At 36.4% G+C, this 13635-nt stretch overlaps 1 protein-coding gene across 3 annotated transcripts in view; it reads left to right on the top strand.

Annotated features, from left to right (window-relative positions):
• Window positions 1-13635, top strand: part of UVR3 (DNA photolyase family protein) — a 172112-nt gene that overhangs the window by 45168 nt on the left and 113309 nt on the right. For all 3 annotated transcript variants that reach the window (XR_016353728.1, XM_089791216.1, XM_089791215.1), the window contains exon 3: window positions 6676-6756. Coding sequence is in view for 2 of the 3 variants with exons in the window: in XM_089791216.1 (XP_089647342.1) it covers window positions 6676-6756 (81 nt within the window). In the remaining variant the exon portion in view is untranslated. The remainder of the gene's footprint in view (window positions 1-6675; window positions 6757-13635) is intronic.

Below are 13635 nucleotides of genomic sequence, written 5' to 3'. Positions count from 1 at the left end.
ACATGGAAAAGACATAATAATAAAGCAATGAAAATCATCATAGACTCAGTAAAAGATCATATACTTCCACCGATAGCTAATCTTAAAATTGCATTTGAAATGTTCTCCTCCATTCCAAATACATTTGAAATTAACAATACAAGTAGATTATTAACTTTAAAACGAGATCTACTTTACATAAAAATGAAAAATGGAGAATCCATAACCTCGTATTTCTTGAGGATTATTGAACTAAAGGATCAACTCGCATCTATGAAAAATCAAGTTGATGACAAGGAGCTAAGCATGATTGCTCTAAGAGGTCTTCCTCTTTTGTGGGAAACTTTTATTCGAGGTTTAAGCTCCGGACCTGAGTTACCCAAGTTTGAGTCTCTTAAAAATGAATGTACTCAAGAAGAATCAAGATTAATTATGAGAGGAATCATTTCAAATCAAGAGGGAGAATTTCAAGCTCTTCAAGTCAGTGCCAATAATAAAAGAAAAAGAAAGGGAATTCATCAAGACAAGAAGGAAATCAATAAATCATAGAAGAAAAGGGATTGGTCCAAAGTACAATACTTCAAATGTGACAAATTCGGTCACATTCATAACTTTTGTCCAGAATGAGAGAAAATACAAGAAGCCCTAGCAGAAGTTGAGTATGAAAAGGATGAAAATCATGCATTTTAAGTTGTTAAACAAAGATAAGATCCCAAAGTGAGGAATCAGAGGGAGAATGATACATTTCCAAATACATAAGTGACATGCAATGTTGATTCAGTTTTCAATCAGAGATATGGTATATCAAGATTGATTTACAAATGAGCAAACAACAAATATTCTTATTGAACCTCTTGTCAATGTTATATTGGAATATTTTAGGTAAACTTGATATGATCAAATTGTAATGTTGAATATTGTATTTAATTTCAATTTATATGTGATTATATAATTATTGCTTCAGATATGTAATGAAAGGTGACGATCTTTCATTGGCATATATAATCAGAATGTAATCATTGTAAGGTGATGATCTTACATATGATAGGCCTATTATCATGGTTCTTTGGGCCGGAATTTGCCAGACACCATGATAACAAACAAATAGAAGGTAATCTTTGTAAGGTGAAGATCTTACAAATGATATGCTTGTTATTATGACTGTGCTATCAGAAGTCATGAATAACGAAGCAAGGTATAAGCATCTCTAAACATTGCTTAAGTGCAAGTAGAGATTATTTGGGCTTCTCTAGACATTGCTTAAGTGCAAGTAGAGATTGTATGAGCTATCTCTAGACATTGCTTAAGTGCAAGTAGAGACTATGTGTGCTATCTCAAGACATTGCTTAACTGCAAGTAGAGATCGTTTACTATTCATATTGTGTTGCTTATATGATGATTCTGATTTAATTAATGTTTTACTTCTCCCTAGCTAAAGAGGGAGTGTTAATGTTTAGCGTTAGAAGAAGAAAAACATGAATCTCTTATGTTACCACTGTTTGCTATGCACCACAAAGATATAAGCATCAAAATTATGTTACTACTGTTTCCTATGTATCACAGAGATATAAGCATTAGAATTATGTTACCACTGTTCGCTATGCACCACAGAGATATAAGCATACGTACATATATCCATATTGACATATGCATACATATACGTATACTTACACCTCTGTCATGCATCAGAATTATTGACAGTGAAGAGAGCATATTATTGACCAATTTATAATGGTCGGGCTTCATATTATCAGAGACTTTAATCTCTTGCTTGTATCGAGTTTCATACCCTTGTGCTTTGCCTCTATCAAGTGTTGATCATTATCGGGCCCTTGATTTATTATCGGGCGGTGGCTTATGAACTTGTTTTGGTAGTTATCTTAACTAACATGCCTCCAAAGAGGCATGTCCCTACGTGGCTCTTGGGCCACGTAGAGACATGACTCTTCGGAGTCATGTCTTTCCACTGCCTATATATACTTACTCACTGCCGCAGGGAAAAGCATCAATATAAGGCATCCGAGTACCTGTAGAGAAACATCAGTATTGTGAAATATTAATGTTATCATCTTCATCTATTTTGTTATACAATGATCCAGTGCATTGACTACTGTTGAAGGAGGAAGACAATCAAATATTTTGCTGCAAGTCACAATTAGAGATAAGTACTTATATTCTGCATAATTCAAATTAGAACTTATTTGCAAGCATTATTTTGTAATTGTTTATCTATCAGAGATCCACTATACTTAACACCCTGGATGCCGCTATTCCAAGTGTAAACTTCTGAAGCCGTGACTCCATAAAAATGGTGGCTTGATTGCTGTTGTTTGTACTCACAGGAATGACATACTCATAGGAATGTTGATTATAACCATGCTATAGAGCAGTTTGTAAGAGATTTTCTTGCTGTTGCATCTCTCAATCATGAAGAGTTTGAGGGAGTGAAATGCCTGTGTGTTGGCATTGCAGAAGATATTTGCTGTTAGTATTGATTCGATAAAGTCATTTATTGTTGATGTTTATAATTTCGTTAGGAAAAACCATAAGGAATATAGGGAATATATGCTATATTTGGTAATGATAAAATTATGAGAGAAATATATAAGATATAAAGATTAGCAAATGCATTTCAAATGGATGCCCAAAATTTTTGGGCTCCATCAGGCATGATGAGGGCAATCAGATGGAGAGGCCTTGATATTCTCGATCAACTGGAAGATGATGAAAATGTGCTAAGGGAAAATTATAATACAGTGGATGGAACGAAATTGGGTCCAGTGGATTGGGATGATCATCAGGATCCTTCCTTAGAGGCAGCTACAAGGATAGTTGATCTACACACTGAATCATTGTACAATGAGAAGTTAAGGCAATTACAAAGTCGGAAGGTATGCCTTACTTATGAGAAAATGAAACCGGAGGAGGAAGGTCCAACAGAGTTAGTCGGACAGAAAGGTGGGGGTAGTAGCCAGCAACAAAAAGTAGTTAAGAGCAAGAAGAGAAATTTGGAGGTTGAGAAAAGTAAAGAGTGTTAGGAGCCTCCAGAAAAGAGACAAAATGCAACACTGTCAAGGGAGAGCATAATTGAGGCTAGGAACCAAGAGGTTAGTACAAGTGGGCAAAGGGTCTCGGTAGCGGTGAGCTCTGATTCAAAATCTAGTGGTTACAGTGATAGTACCGAATACTCTTCTCTCTCGGAGAATCAACGTGGAGATGGTATGACAGTCACTAATGAAGAAGAGGATAGGCCAATTGATATTGAGGAAATAAGCCAGGCGCTTGAGGCCGTTGGTGATGCTTTGCTAGTTGAACCAAATCTAGATTTGGGAGATGCACTGCACCGCTATGGTTAAGGAAAATGCTTATGCCAAGAGGTGAGGTGGTGATTGTCCGAACAGTTGAAGATATTCAAGGGTTAGTGGAAAAGGAAGATAGTGAGAAACAAAAACAAATTGCAAAAACGGTAGCAAAGATAATCAGGAGTGATGATGAGGGTCACTAAAAAGTTCAGATTGCTATACCAAAGGTTAGCAAGGTAGTGGATGAGATTGTAGCCCAGGAGTATGAGATAGTAGAGTATAACTTGGAAACAAATACAAATGACATGGAATGTGAGGAGATCCGGGAAGGCATGGTTTCAATTAGAGAAAGATTGAGGAAAGCAAATGAGAGGATTGTAAAGTTGGAGGCTGAAAACAAGTATTGGAGATTTCCAGCCTATCCAATAGTTGCATTAGACAGCCCTTTTGCAAGACAGTGGGAGCAACATAGAAGAGATATCGGCTCAACTGCGCAAAATCAAAGATTGGATCAATGATATAATTCAAGATGGGCAAAATTTCTTGCCTTCCTTTATCTCAACATTTAGGTCATTAGTGGCTATTAGAGACAAATTCAGAACATTTGAAGGGGAGTGGAAGGATTTCCTTCTAGTCAAGGACTTAGCCATTCCCAAGCGACGAGCATTTATTGGGCTACCAGAGAGATATTTGGAAAGAACCAAGTTGGTGGATGAAAGAAGAATGAGTACGGTGGAGTCTTGGTATGTTGCCTTGACCATTAGATTGAGGATATTTGAAGAGATATGAAATGAGATTGCACAACACAACCCAGGCGTCGACACATCCATTTCAACCATGATGAGTGATGTTGGGGTTGCACTTGATTTTGAAGATATCAAAGAGGAGAACGTCAATGAGTCAAAGTTTGGGTTGAGATTGGATGAGTTGGGGAAGGTTGTCATTAGGAAGAAGCATTTGGGCACCCTTGCCTCCCTCAGCACCTTTATTGAATATGCAAAGGAATATGAGAAGGATCATGAGAAGACACTGCAAGCAGCGAGTGGCATGATGAATTCAGCTGAGCTCCAGATGAAGCACACGCCTTGCCCTCCCATAAAGGAAGTGAACAATAGGCTAACCAAGTTCATTGTCTTGGCTAAGAAGATGAAAGAAAAGGGTAGAAGTATATTAGAGGATCATTTGATGTAAGCTCAAGTGGCAAATTCTCCTTTCTTCTTGGGTAGGATAGGTGTTTGATACTGATTGGCTACCATTTTGGTGCCTTCTCATTGGTTGCCACTTTTTTTTTTTTTTATTGATCCATTGATGAGGTGGCGTCTTCTCATTGACCGATGGGGTGGCAACCCTAATTAGGGTTTCTGAGATTTGATCTAAATTGTTGATTTTGCCTCTTAATCTCTACTGTTGGTTGTAATTTTGGCCCCTATATAAGGCCATTTGCTCTCATTTTTAAAGGGTTGAAGAAAATTGTTACTTAAGATAATACCAAAATTGCTTTTCTTATCATTGTTGTGTCTTGCATGGTGATTAAAAACACTTGATGTTATTGCATGGTTTCTACCTCCAATAGTGTTAAATTCCATTTAAGTTGTTAAAGTAGATTTCATTTCAAGAAAGTTGTTAAGTAAGAGTAAGAATAGATGGATAGTTGCAAGGTGATATTAGTGGATGTTTGTTAGGGATCTATAAACTAAGCCTCTAGCATCCTAGCGGCTTGTTAGGGAGCCTTGCGTGGTAATCTAGTGTTTTTCCCTTGAATCATTGCATCTATGGAGGTAGTGCCGCTGGTAAGCTTTCATCAGATTTGATCCCAGTTCATTTGCTAATCTTTCCATTCATAGGAGTAGAAGTAAAGCAGCAAGTAGTGTAGTAGTTGGAATTCATTCTTGGAACAAGTTAGAAAATCAGAGCGTTATTGGTGGACATTCCCCCCATCATCACCATCAACATCATTTGGCGCTAGTATACATTGCAATGTTAGATTTCATTACCATTGCAGCAAAAGTCCAACATCCTTCAAAGAACAATGTAAGCCCACCTACTTGATTAACCAACGAATCAGATTAATATAACTGAGTTAGTATCCACAGGTGTAAGGAACCTTGAAGTTTTTCTTATGTTCTTCATGATTATTTACTTTTCAAGAGAGGGTTGAGTGTTTGGTATTCTATATCAAGTATTCGATTGCTATATGTTATGTAGTGGTACAAAACTGACATCAACACATCATTACCTTGAATGTTCAAAACACTTTAAGCAATGGTGTATCTGTTCTGCCTTGACAATTTAATCTCTATGACATTTTTCAATCAGGCTTCTTACTAGTATGAATTATAAAGAGGATGAATCGCAAGGAAAATCTTCATGAGAACATTATGTGGCAAGTAGCTGATTTGACTAACTTGACTGATCCATCTCTGGACAAAGTAATGCATGCTTATGTATTGTGTGTTTGCCATTCTATATTTTGACCTGATCACTGTTTCTTTCCGATTGTACTGAATTTCATTTTGACAGATCTAACAAAATTATAGATGATAGTATTTACTAGACCTAAGGCACTTAATGTTTATAATGTTGAAAAGATTTATATGTTTAAGTATGTCTAATAAAGTAACACAGTTTAAGCAACAACTGATGTAATTTCCTCCCTCAATAATAAATAAATGCACCCACATTCTAATATGTGCCTCGTAGAATATTACTGATTATTTTTTCCTTTTTTTTTAAACAACATGTTTTTTTATATAGTCAATTGACATTAGTCAAATGTTAATATAAACTTTATTTATCTCAAAAAAATCTTTTTTACATAATAGTGATGTGGTGAGAAGTTTAGCCTCCTTATAATTATAGGGAGTCTTATAAGTTAAATTATTTGTTGAGAGTTATAAATAGAAGTTCGTCCAATTGAATTTATTCATGTACAAAAGAAAAGAGAATAAAGCTTATGTATCTTTTTAAAACTCACCCATGACCTGGGAAAGGTTAAGACCGAACAGGATCCAGAATAGTTCCTGTAGAAATCAATAAATAGGGAATCTGTGATGCAATTTGTATTGTAGGTAGGCTAAGCTCTTTCCATTGTGGTTTAGTTGGAGCTCTTACTGCATTATATATCCTTGGAAGTCATGCTTCTAGCAACACCTTTCTACTTTTCAAAATTAGTTTACCACTGTGTTAAATTTTGATGCAATGTTTCTTAATTATGTCAATGTGGAAATTCACCTAATATTTTTTAATTGTAATCTATTAAAGCTTTTCGAATGTCAGGATTTATGGTTTACCTGGTTTTTAAAAAATGTAAAGTACCTGAAATCACTCTCTATTGTCTCTTAGTGCTTGCCTATCTTATTTGTTTTACAATCCATTTGAGCTTTTGTTTTGACAGGAATATGCATCAAAGCTTGGAGTGGATGTTTTCTGTCCTGTAAGCCACACAATATTTAGTGCAGAGGAAATTATCAAAAAGGTAGGAAACTATATACATGCAACATACAGGGGGAAAACTCAACTCTCCTTGTGAATGTTTTTAGAGGTTAAAATGGAATGAATGTGTATGATGTTTCCTTTCAAGAAATTAAAATAATATGGAAACTTTCTTTGAGGCACATGATTGTTTATTTAGAGTTTCATGGTTTCTTGTAGAATTGATGTGTAAACAACAAAATAATAGACATGAGCGTATATCCATAATTTTATCTGAATACATTACAAGTAGTGTAAGTAAACTTTGGTTGGTCTGATGAATTTTGAACTTTAAGTATTAAATTATCTTATATTACGAATGTATTATAAGTTACACATGTTGCTTAATCACTTCAGTTTTGAGATACTTTTGCATTCAAAAATAACTTTTGTGCTCTCAAAGACATCTGACTTGTTAAAAGTTAGTGGCAGCCTTACTTTTTTGAGCATTAGCAAAAGGCAGAAGATGAATTGGGAGGAGCTTGGTTGAACTTTCCTCATGAAGAATGACAGGTGAAATGGCAATAAGTGCCAAGTACGAGATTAATTAGTAAAAAATTCTGAGAAACATTCCATGTTTTAGTGGATTAAGAAAATTTAAATCCTCAAATACCAATTTCTTGTGTCCATCTGTCTAAATAGCTTGTGATTGTTGGACGTAAAGACAATGAAGAGCTTTGTGATATGGGAGTTTGTGATGAAAAATTATAATTTAGCTGGAGAGAAAATTTCAAATAAACCAGTGTTACCCCAAGTTTTTGGGATGGGAACAAGGGATGGGGGGACGAGTTTGTGAGATGGCAAATTTGTTTGCCAAGTTTGGGGATGACAAAGAGGACAACTATATAAATACAGAGAAATTTGATCTTATGCTGGAGAATTTGCATATATGCATTACATTCATATGAAAACATGGATAAAGCTTGCTATTTAAACCATAGATTAAAATCTCTCCGAGAAGTGTCAGATATCTCTACTCTCATGAGAACTTTTACAAAATGAGAAAACTTAAGGTTTTCTGGCAATAAATTCAAGCTGAGAAGACCTTAAATTCTCGTGGATAAGTTGGCGACTTCTCTATGATAAATCGCATACTTATCGTGATAACTTAACTACTTCTCTTGGGCTGCACCAGTAAAATTGGGATGCCCAACAACTTGCCCATTCATTGTATATTTTGCAATTTTAAGTGTTAGGAGGAGAGAAAGGATTTGGTGGAGAGAAATAGTCTATGACAGCGTAGTAGATCGATTACAAGTAGATTTGAAGCGGATTCAAAGCGAATTCAAAGAGATTTTGCGAGCGAATCTGGATTCACAAGTAAATTTTCTAATCTTTTTTGGAAGGGGAAAAGGATGATGTAGATTAGTTTCGTATTGTACTTGACATTTGTATTTTCGTATCTTTTTACAAAGGCAATTTGCTATTTCTATTATGCTTTAGAGTTCAGAGTCTTTGAATATGGCTGCCAACCATGGACATTCCACGAGGATGCAATTTTGTTACATATTACATTTATGTATATCTAGATCAACTTGCTGGGTTATTTTTACTCATTTACTGACTCATTAGATGCATATCCTTATTGAATTTTGCAATAATCCGCATTTCTAATTATATTCAAGTCATTTTAAAAATTTCCGATATTTTCCCGAGAAGTTGCTGATTTATCTTTGATATTTGCCAAGAACTTTATTTTTTGCCTTGCTGATAAGTGGTAGAGAACGAGATTTTGAACTATGATTTAAACATCATTGAACCTTAACATAAAACCTTTCAATAGTCAAACTCAATGCTCAACATGCATTCATAATTTGAAATTATTACTAATATACATGTAATATTAAAATAATAACTTATAACATAAAAAGTTGAAATACACCCAAGAACATAATTCTGAATTCATTGTCAATAGCAACAAGAACAAAAAGCCATCTTCCAAATTTGTAAAAACCCTCAACAGGCTATATCCTTAACAAACATCAATTTGCTTTTGCTAATCAATGGTTTGATATTTTGTTTAACATTTGGCAGGCAAATTATTATCACTCAATAAATAATGCTTTAGATTCATAGCTAATTGCTCACAATTTTAATTGATTAAGTTTTTATCAATTTGGACAAATGAACACCACTAAACAATTCATAAGTAATTCTATAATTGATGGCAATGCTACTAATATCCAATTTAAAAATTGACTTCTGGAAATTTACAAGAATGCAATAATGAACTTGGAAATTGACTTCTAATAGACGAAATATGGATTGTAGCTCTCAAGAAATAATCCAATTTATTTGCAGGTTCAGAAATACATGCTCTTCACTTATAATTGCAGGTGCTCTAAAACTTGATTGCTGCCCTCCAATGATTGATTGCAGCCTTCCACAAAGTCTGAAATTGCTGCCAAATACAGGGATGACAACCACAATACATTCCTCTTTAACCACACCAAACAACAAACAATAATGGCGTTCCAAATCACAAATTCTCCAGCCATAATGAAATTCCCAGGTACAGTACATAACAGTCGGGAAATACTATAATTTAATTAAGACTATTCTTAGAATTAATTTACAATACCTCAGTTGTGAATTACCAGGCACTTCTTAATTCCAAACCCATGTACTTTAGCAAGGGTAGAGAAATCGACAAACTCAAAAACTCTTTGCAGGCAACAAAAGAAAATAATCAAATACATGCTTTACTCATCAAATAGGCTCATACTTATAATCTCCTTATGACACAAAGTTTCCCAAATGAACTTCACTTAAGAAGCTTCCCACAAACAACATTAAAACATAATAAAGTGCCATTATAAACTAATTAATTAATTGCTTTTGGCTCCAAAAATGATCCTTTTTACCATAACTTCAAATTTTGACATGTAAGGCCACTGTTTCTTGTTCCCATGATTTAAAACTTTTCCTCTCAGTTCCAACGAGCTATGATACTTAGGTGACCAACCAACAATACCAACAAAAATAACAACCTCAGTGTATTTAGATGAATAATAATAATTCACGTCTTGCGAAAACAATTGAAGAAGCATCCGAATCAAAATCTGACATCACCAAAGTGATCCTGATGATGAAAGATGATGAATGAACCTGACAAGGTGACTTACTATAAATAGACGCTCTCTCCAAGATTATTGGAGCCCAAACTAGAAGCTTGAAATAAAAACTGAGAACATCCTCCAACTCCTCTGACTCAACTAAGCTCATCGGAACTAATAGATTGACTTACTATAAATAGTAAGTCCCTCAAACGAAGCCAAAACACACCATAGGCTGTTGGAAAGCCTATAACCACACAACTAAAACCCTCAAATCCTACTATCAGCTCACAAGGGTTGCGATGGTGAACTGACCTAGCCAACTGCAAGAACCTGCTAAAAATGGGACATTATAGTCCTCCTTCCCTAAGATTGCTTGTCCCCAAGCAATCCTGGAGCAAAATGGGCATCACAATCCACTTGGATCCCAAAGGTAGAACCGCATACTATCTTTGCTGTGTACAAGCAACTCTTATAGCACCAATACCCAAATAATGGACATCAACATCAGAATCATTTGAAAATTGACCCGAGGTGCTGATGAAGGCAATAACTCATCAGAACTCAACCCAACTGAAATACCAACTCTGCCCACACCTGAGTCCCTATCAAATTGATACTCACATCCAATTCCAGTGTGGAGATGGTAACAACCATAGGTACCTGAATCACTACCACCAACTTCAACCTTTGCCAAACTGTCTTGGGTGTGTAGATACTGCAAGGGGTCTGATTTGCAGTTATCAATCCCATCTGCAAAAGATGGTGCTAACCCATCCCATAATGGATGGCATGAAACTAGAGCCAACCCACACCAACGTGAAAACGAATCCTTCACCTATTGGTCAAAATAAAAGTGATGAGCACTCACAGTGTAATGTCGATAAAAAATCCCAATCTTTGTCAAGGGCTCAACAGTATCAGTCTGCGAATCAGAAGATGGCTCTGATCTTTGACTCTGAACTACCAGTCGGCCAGGATCCTAGGTAATCCTCTCAGCAAAACCAACCTCGAAATCCTTGTGGGGAAGCATAGTAGACAGAGTCTCTACAATCTTTCCCACCAACCTTTGAATAGCACAAGAGCCTTGGGTGAGAGTACCCTCAGACACTTTGTATGAATCCTCCTGTACATCTGAACTCTCCAAAAGATACTCCACGAAAGACTCTGTGCAGTAGAAATTATATGTGGAAGCATCAACTTGCTCCCCTGTGACCCACACCTGATCCCTTTGAAAATGTGTCACCGCCAACTATCTAATGTTATCAGTTGTATGAGATGAAGAAATAGATTTACTTTCAGCAGGAGGAAGCAAATCAACATGAGAGCTCGACTCCACTAATACTCTTACTTCATCCGTACCTACTGCACCCATATCTGAAATGGATGTGTCTGCCACATTATCACGTCCATCATCCCCAACCATAGAAGCAAACTCACCACCAACCACAATATGCAAATAAATTGGATTTGGGGCTGGTGTGGTCTGAACATGTTTCAACTCCACGATCACCTCATCGAATCATGATTGTGACTCTTGAAGAGTCAATTGAGTGCACTAAAGAGAGTCCATAGTCACCTCAAGCTCTTGGATGAGCTCGACCACTTCTTTCTCTAACAATGTCTCATAATAGGTGCTACCCCACTCCTGAAGGTAAGCCCTGTCAGCAACTAGCTACAAATAGTTATGCTTCAAGATTCTGATAGCCTCTCGAAGCACATGAACCTTTGCTAGAGAAAGAGTACTATCATCGTGCTCATCAGACATAGGAGCACCCTAACCAGATGTAGCTAGCATCTAATGGATCACATCATAATGCTCAAAAGCTGAAGAGATGTTACTATCACTCACCTTCAGCTGACAAGTCACATGATGCCTCTATAAGCCCTGCCTCCTATGCAAGCTCTGTCTCACTAACTGCACTGTGATAGGAAACCAAATCAGAACTACCCACTAGAAGATCACTCATTGCATGTGTTCTATCGACCTTGCACAACTCTGCATTCGAGATATAACTACTATGTACCTCAGTCAACTCCTCATCTGAAGAAATGGAAGCCCTCACAATATCAATATCCCCACATGTCTCAGCTTCTACCTCAAAGAATAGATCCTGTAAACACTGATCCTAGGATCCATCTCAAAACCTCCTCAGAGTCATTAGCTGATACTTGGCAAGTGATATCGTACTCGGTGCAACTCATAGCATCATCAAATGTGTCTATACTATCTACATCCACATCTACTGACTCTGCTGTAACATACAAATCACCAACATCACAACTGGGTGACTCCATAGATGCATTGGTCCCACTTGAGGAAGCAACTGCCTCCTGTACTGGAGCAACACTATGATAACTCACATATAAATCTCCAATAATAATCCCCTCTTCGAGAGAGCCAGAAGTGTCAGTAGTAACAATTGCCTCAACTGTCTCTACACTAGTTGCAACAACTCTAGGAGCCTCAACCTGCTGAAGCTCAATGCCACTATCCACCAAGGGTACTGACACATCTACTAATCTTTGTGAAATGAGTCCATCATCAACACTGTGGATGGGGCTAGGAGGTGTCGTACTAAATATAGGTACATAAACATCATGGGCACCTGTTGGGGAAAACTCAAGCTTTCTTCCTTGCAACCTCGATGTCGGCCTTCTAAAAGAAGAAACCATATACCTCGCTGCCCTCTAAACTGTTGTGGGATCTGACAAGCTCTCCGCCAACCTCTGTTGATGAAGCTTCAATTTCTCCAAACTCTCCTGCAAGGCATTCATTTTTATGCTAACTTCCTCATTACTCCTTTGACTTCTAGAACCGCCAATCCTATGTCTGTCCATAGCTGGAGAAAATAAAGTGCTGGTCACTCTAGAAACTAGATCTGAAAATCTTCAAAGTCAGCACCGAACAAAATAAAGACTGAGCCCAATTCCTGTAGGCTGGCAGGAAACCGCTCTGATACCACTGTAAAAACCCTCAACAGGCTATATCCTTAACAAACATTAATTTCTTTTGCTAATCAATGGTTTGATATTTTGTCAAACATTTGGCAGACAAATTATTATCACTCAATAAATAATGCTTTGGATTCATAGCCAACTGCTCACAATTTTAATTGATTAAGTCTTTATCAATTTGGACAAATGAACACCACTAAACAATTCAGAAGTAATTCTATAATTGATGGCAATACTACTAATATCTAATTTAAAAATTGACTTTTGGAAATTTACAAGAATGCAATAATGAACCTGGAAATTGACTTCTAATAGATGAAATATGGATTGCAGCTCTCAAGAATAATTTAATTTACTCGCAGGTTTAGAAATACATGCTCCTCGCTTATAATCGCAGGTGCTTCAAAACCTGATTGCTGCCCTCCAATAATTGATTGCAGCCTTCCACAAAGTCTGAAATCGCTGCCAAATACAAGGACGACAACCACAATACTTTCCTCTTTAACCACGCCAAACAACAAACAATAATGGCGTTCCAAATCACAAATTCTCCAGTCACAATGAAATTCCCAGGTATAGTACATAACAGTTAGGAAATACTATAATTTAATTAAGACAATTCTTATTTGATCAAGTGCTTCGCTTCAAGTACCTCTATATATTAGTTTAAATATAAATATTGTATTCACATACTCGTATCAAAATTTCATACATTGTTTGTTAAACTTATTCTGATTATATCAGATCAGATTCTATTCCATACACCTAATTTTCTTATTCAACTCAATGTCTGAATTCTTATTCCTCCTCTATTCTTTGTCCCTTTCCTCATTATCTGTCCAATATATAAACAAGAATATACATTGTAA

Source organism: Cupressus sempervirens, chromosome 7 (genome assembly GCF_028749045.1).
Source record: "Cupressus sempervirens isolate cs-2001-9-10 chromosome 7, ASM2874904v1, whole genome shotgun sequence".
Lineage (NCBI taxonomy): Eukaryota > Viridiplantae > Streptophyta > Pinopsida > Cupressales > Cupressaceae > Cupressus > Cupressus sempervirens.
Note: the sequence above shows the minus strand (reverse complement) of the source record. Positions and strands in the feature narration are given on the sequence as shown.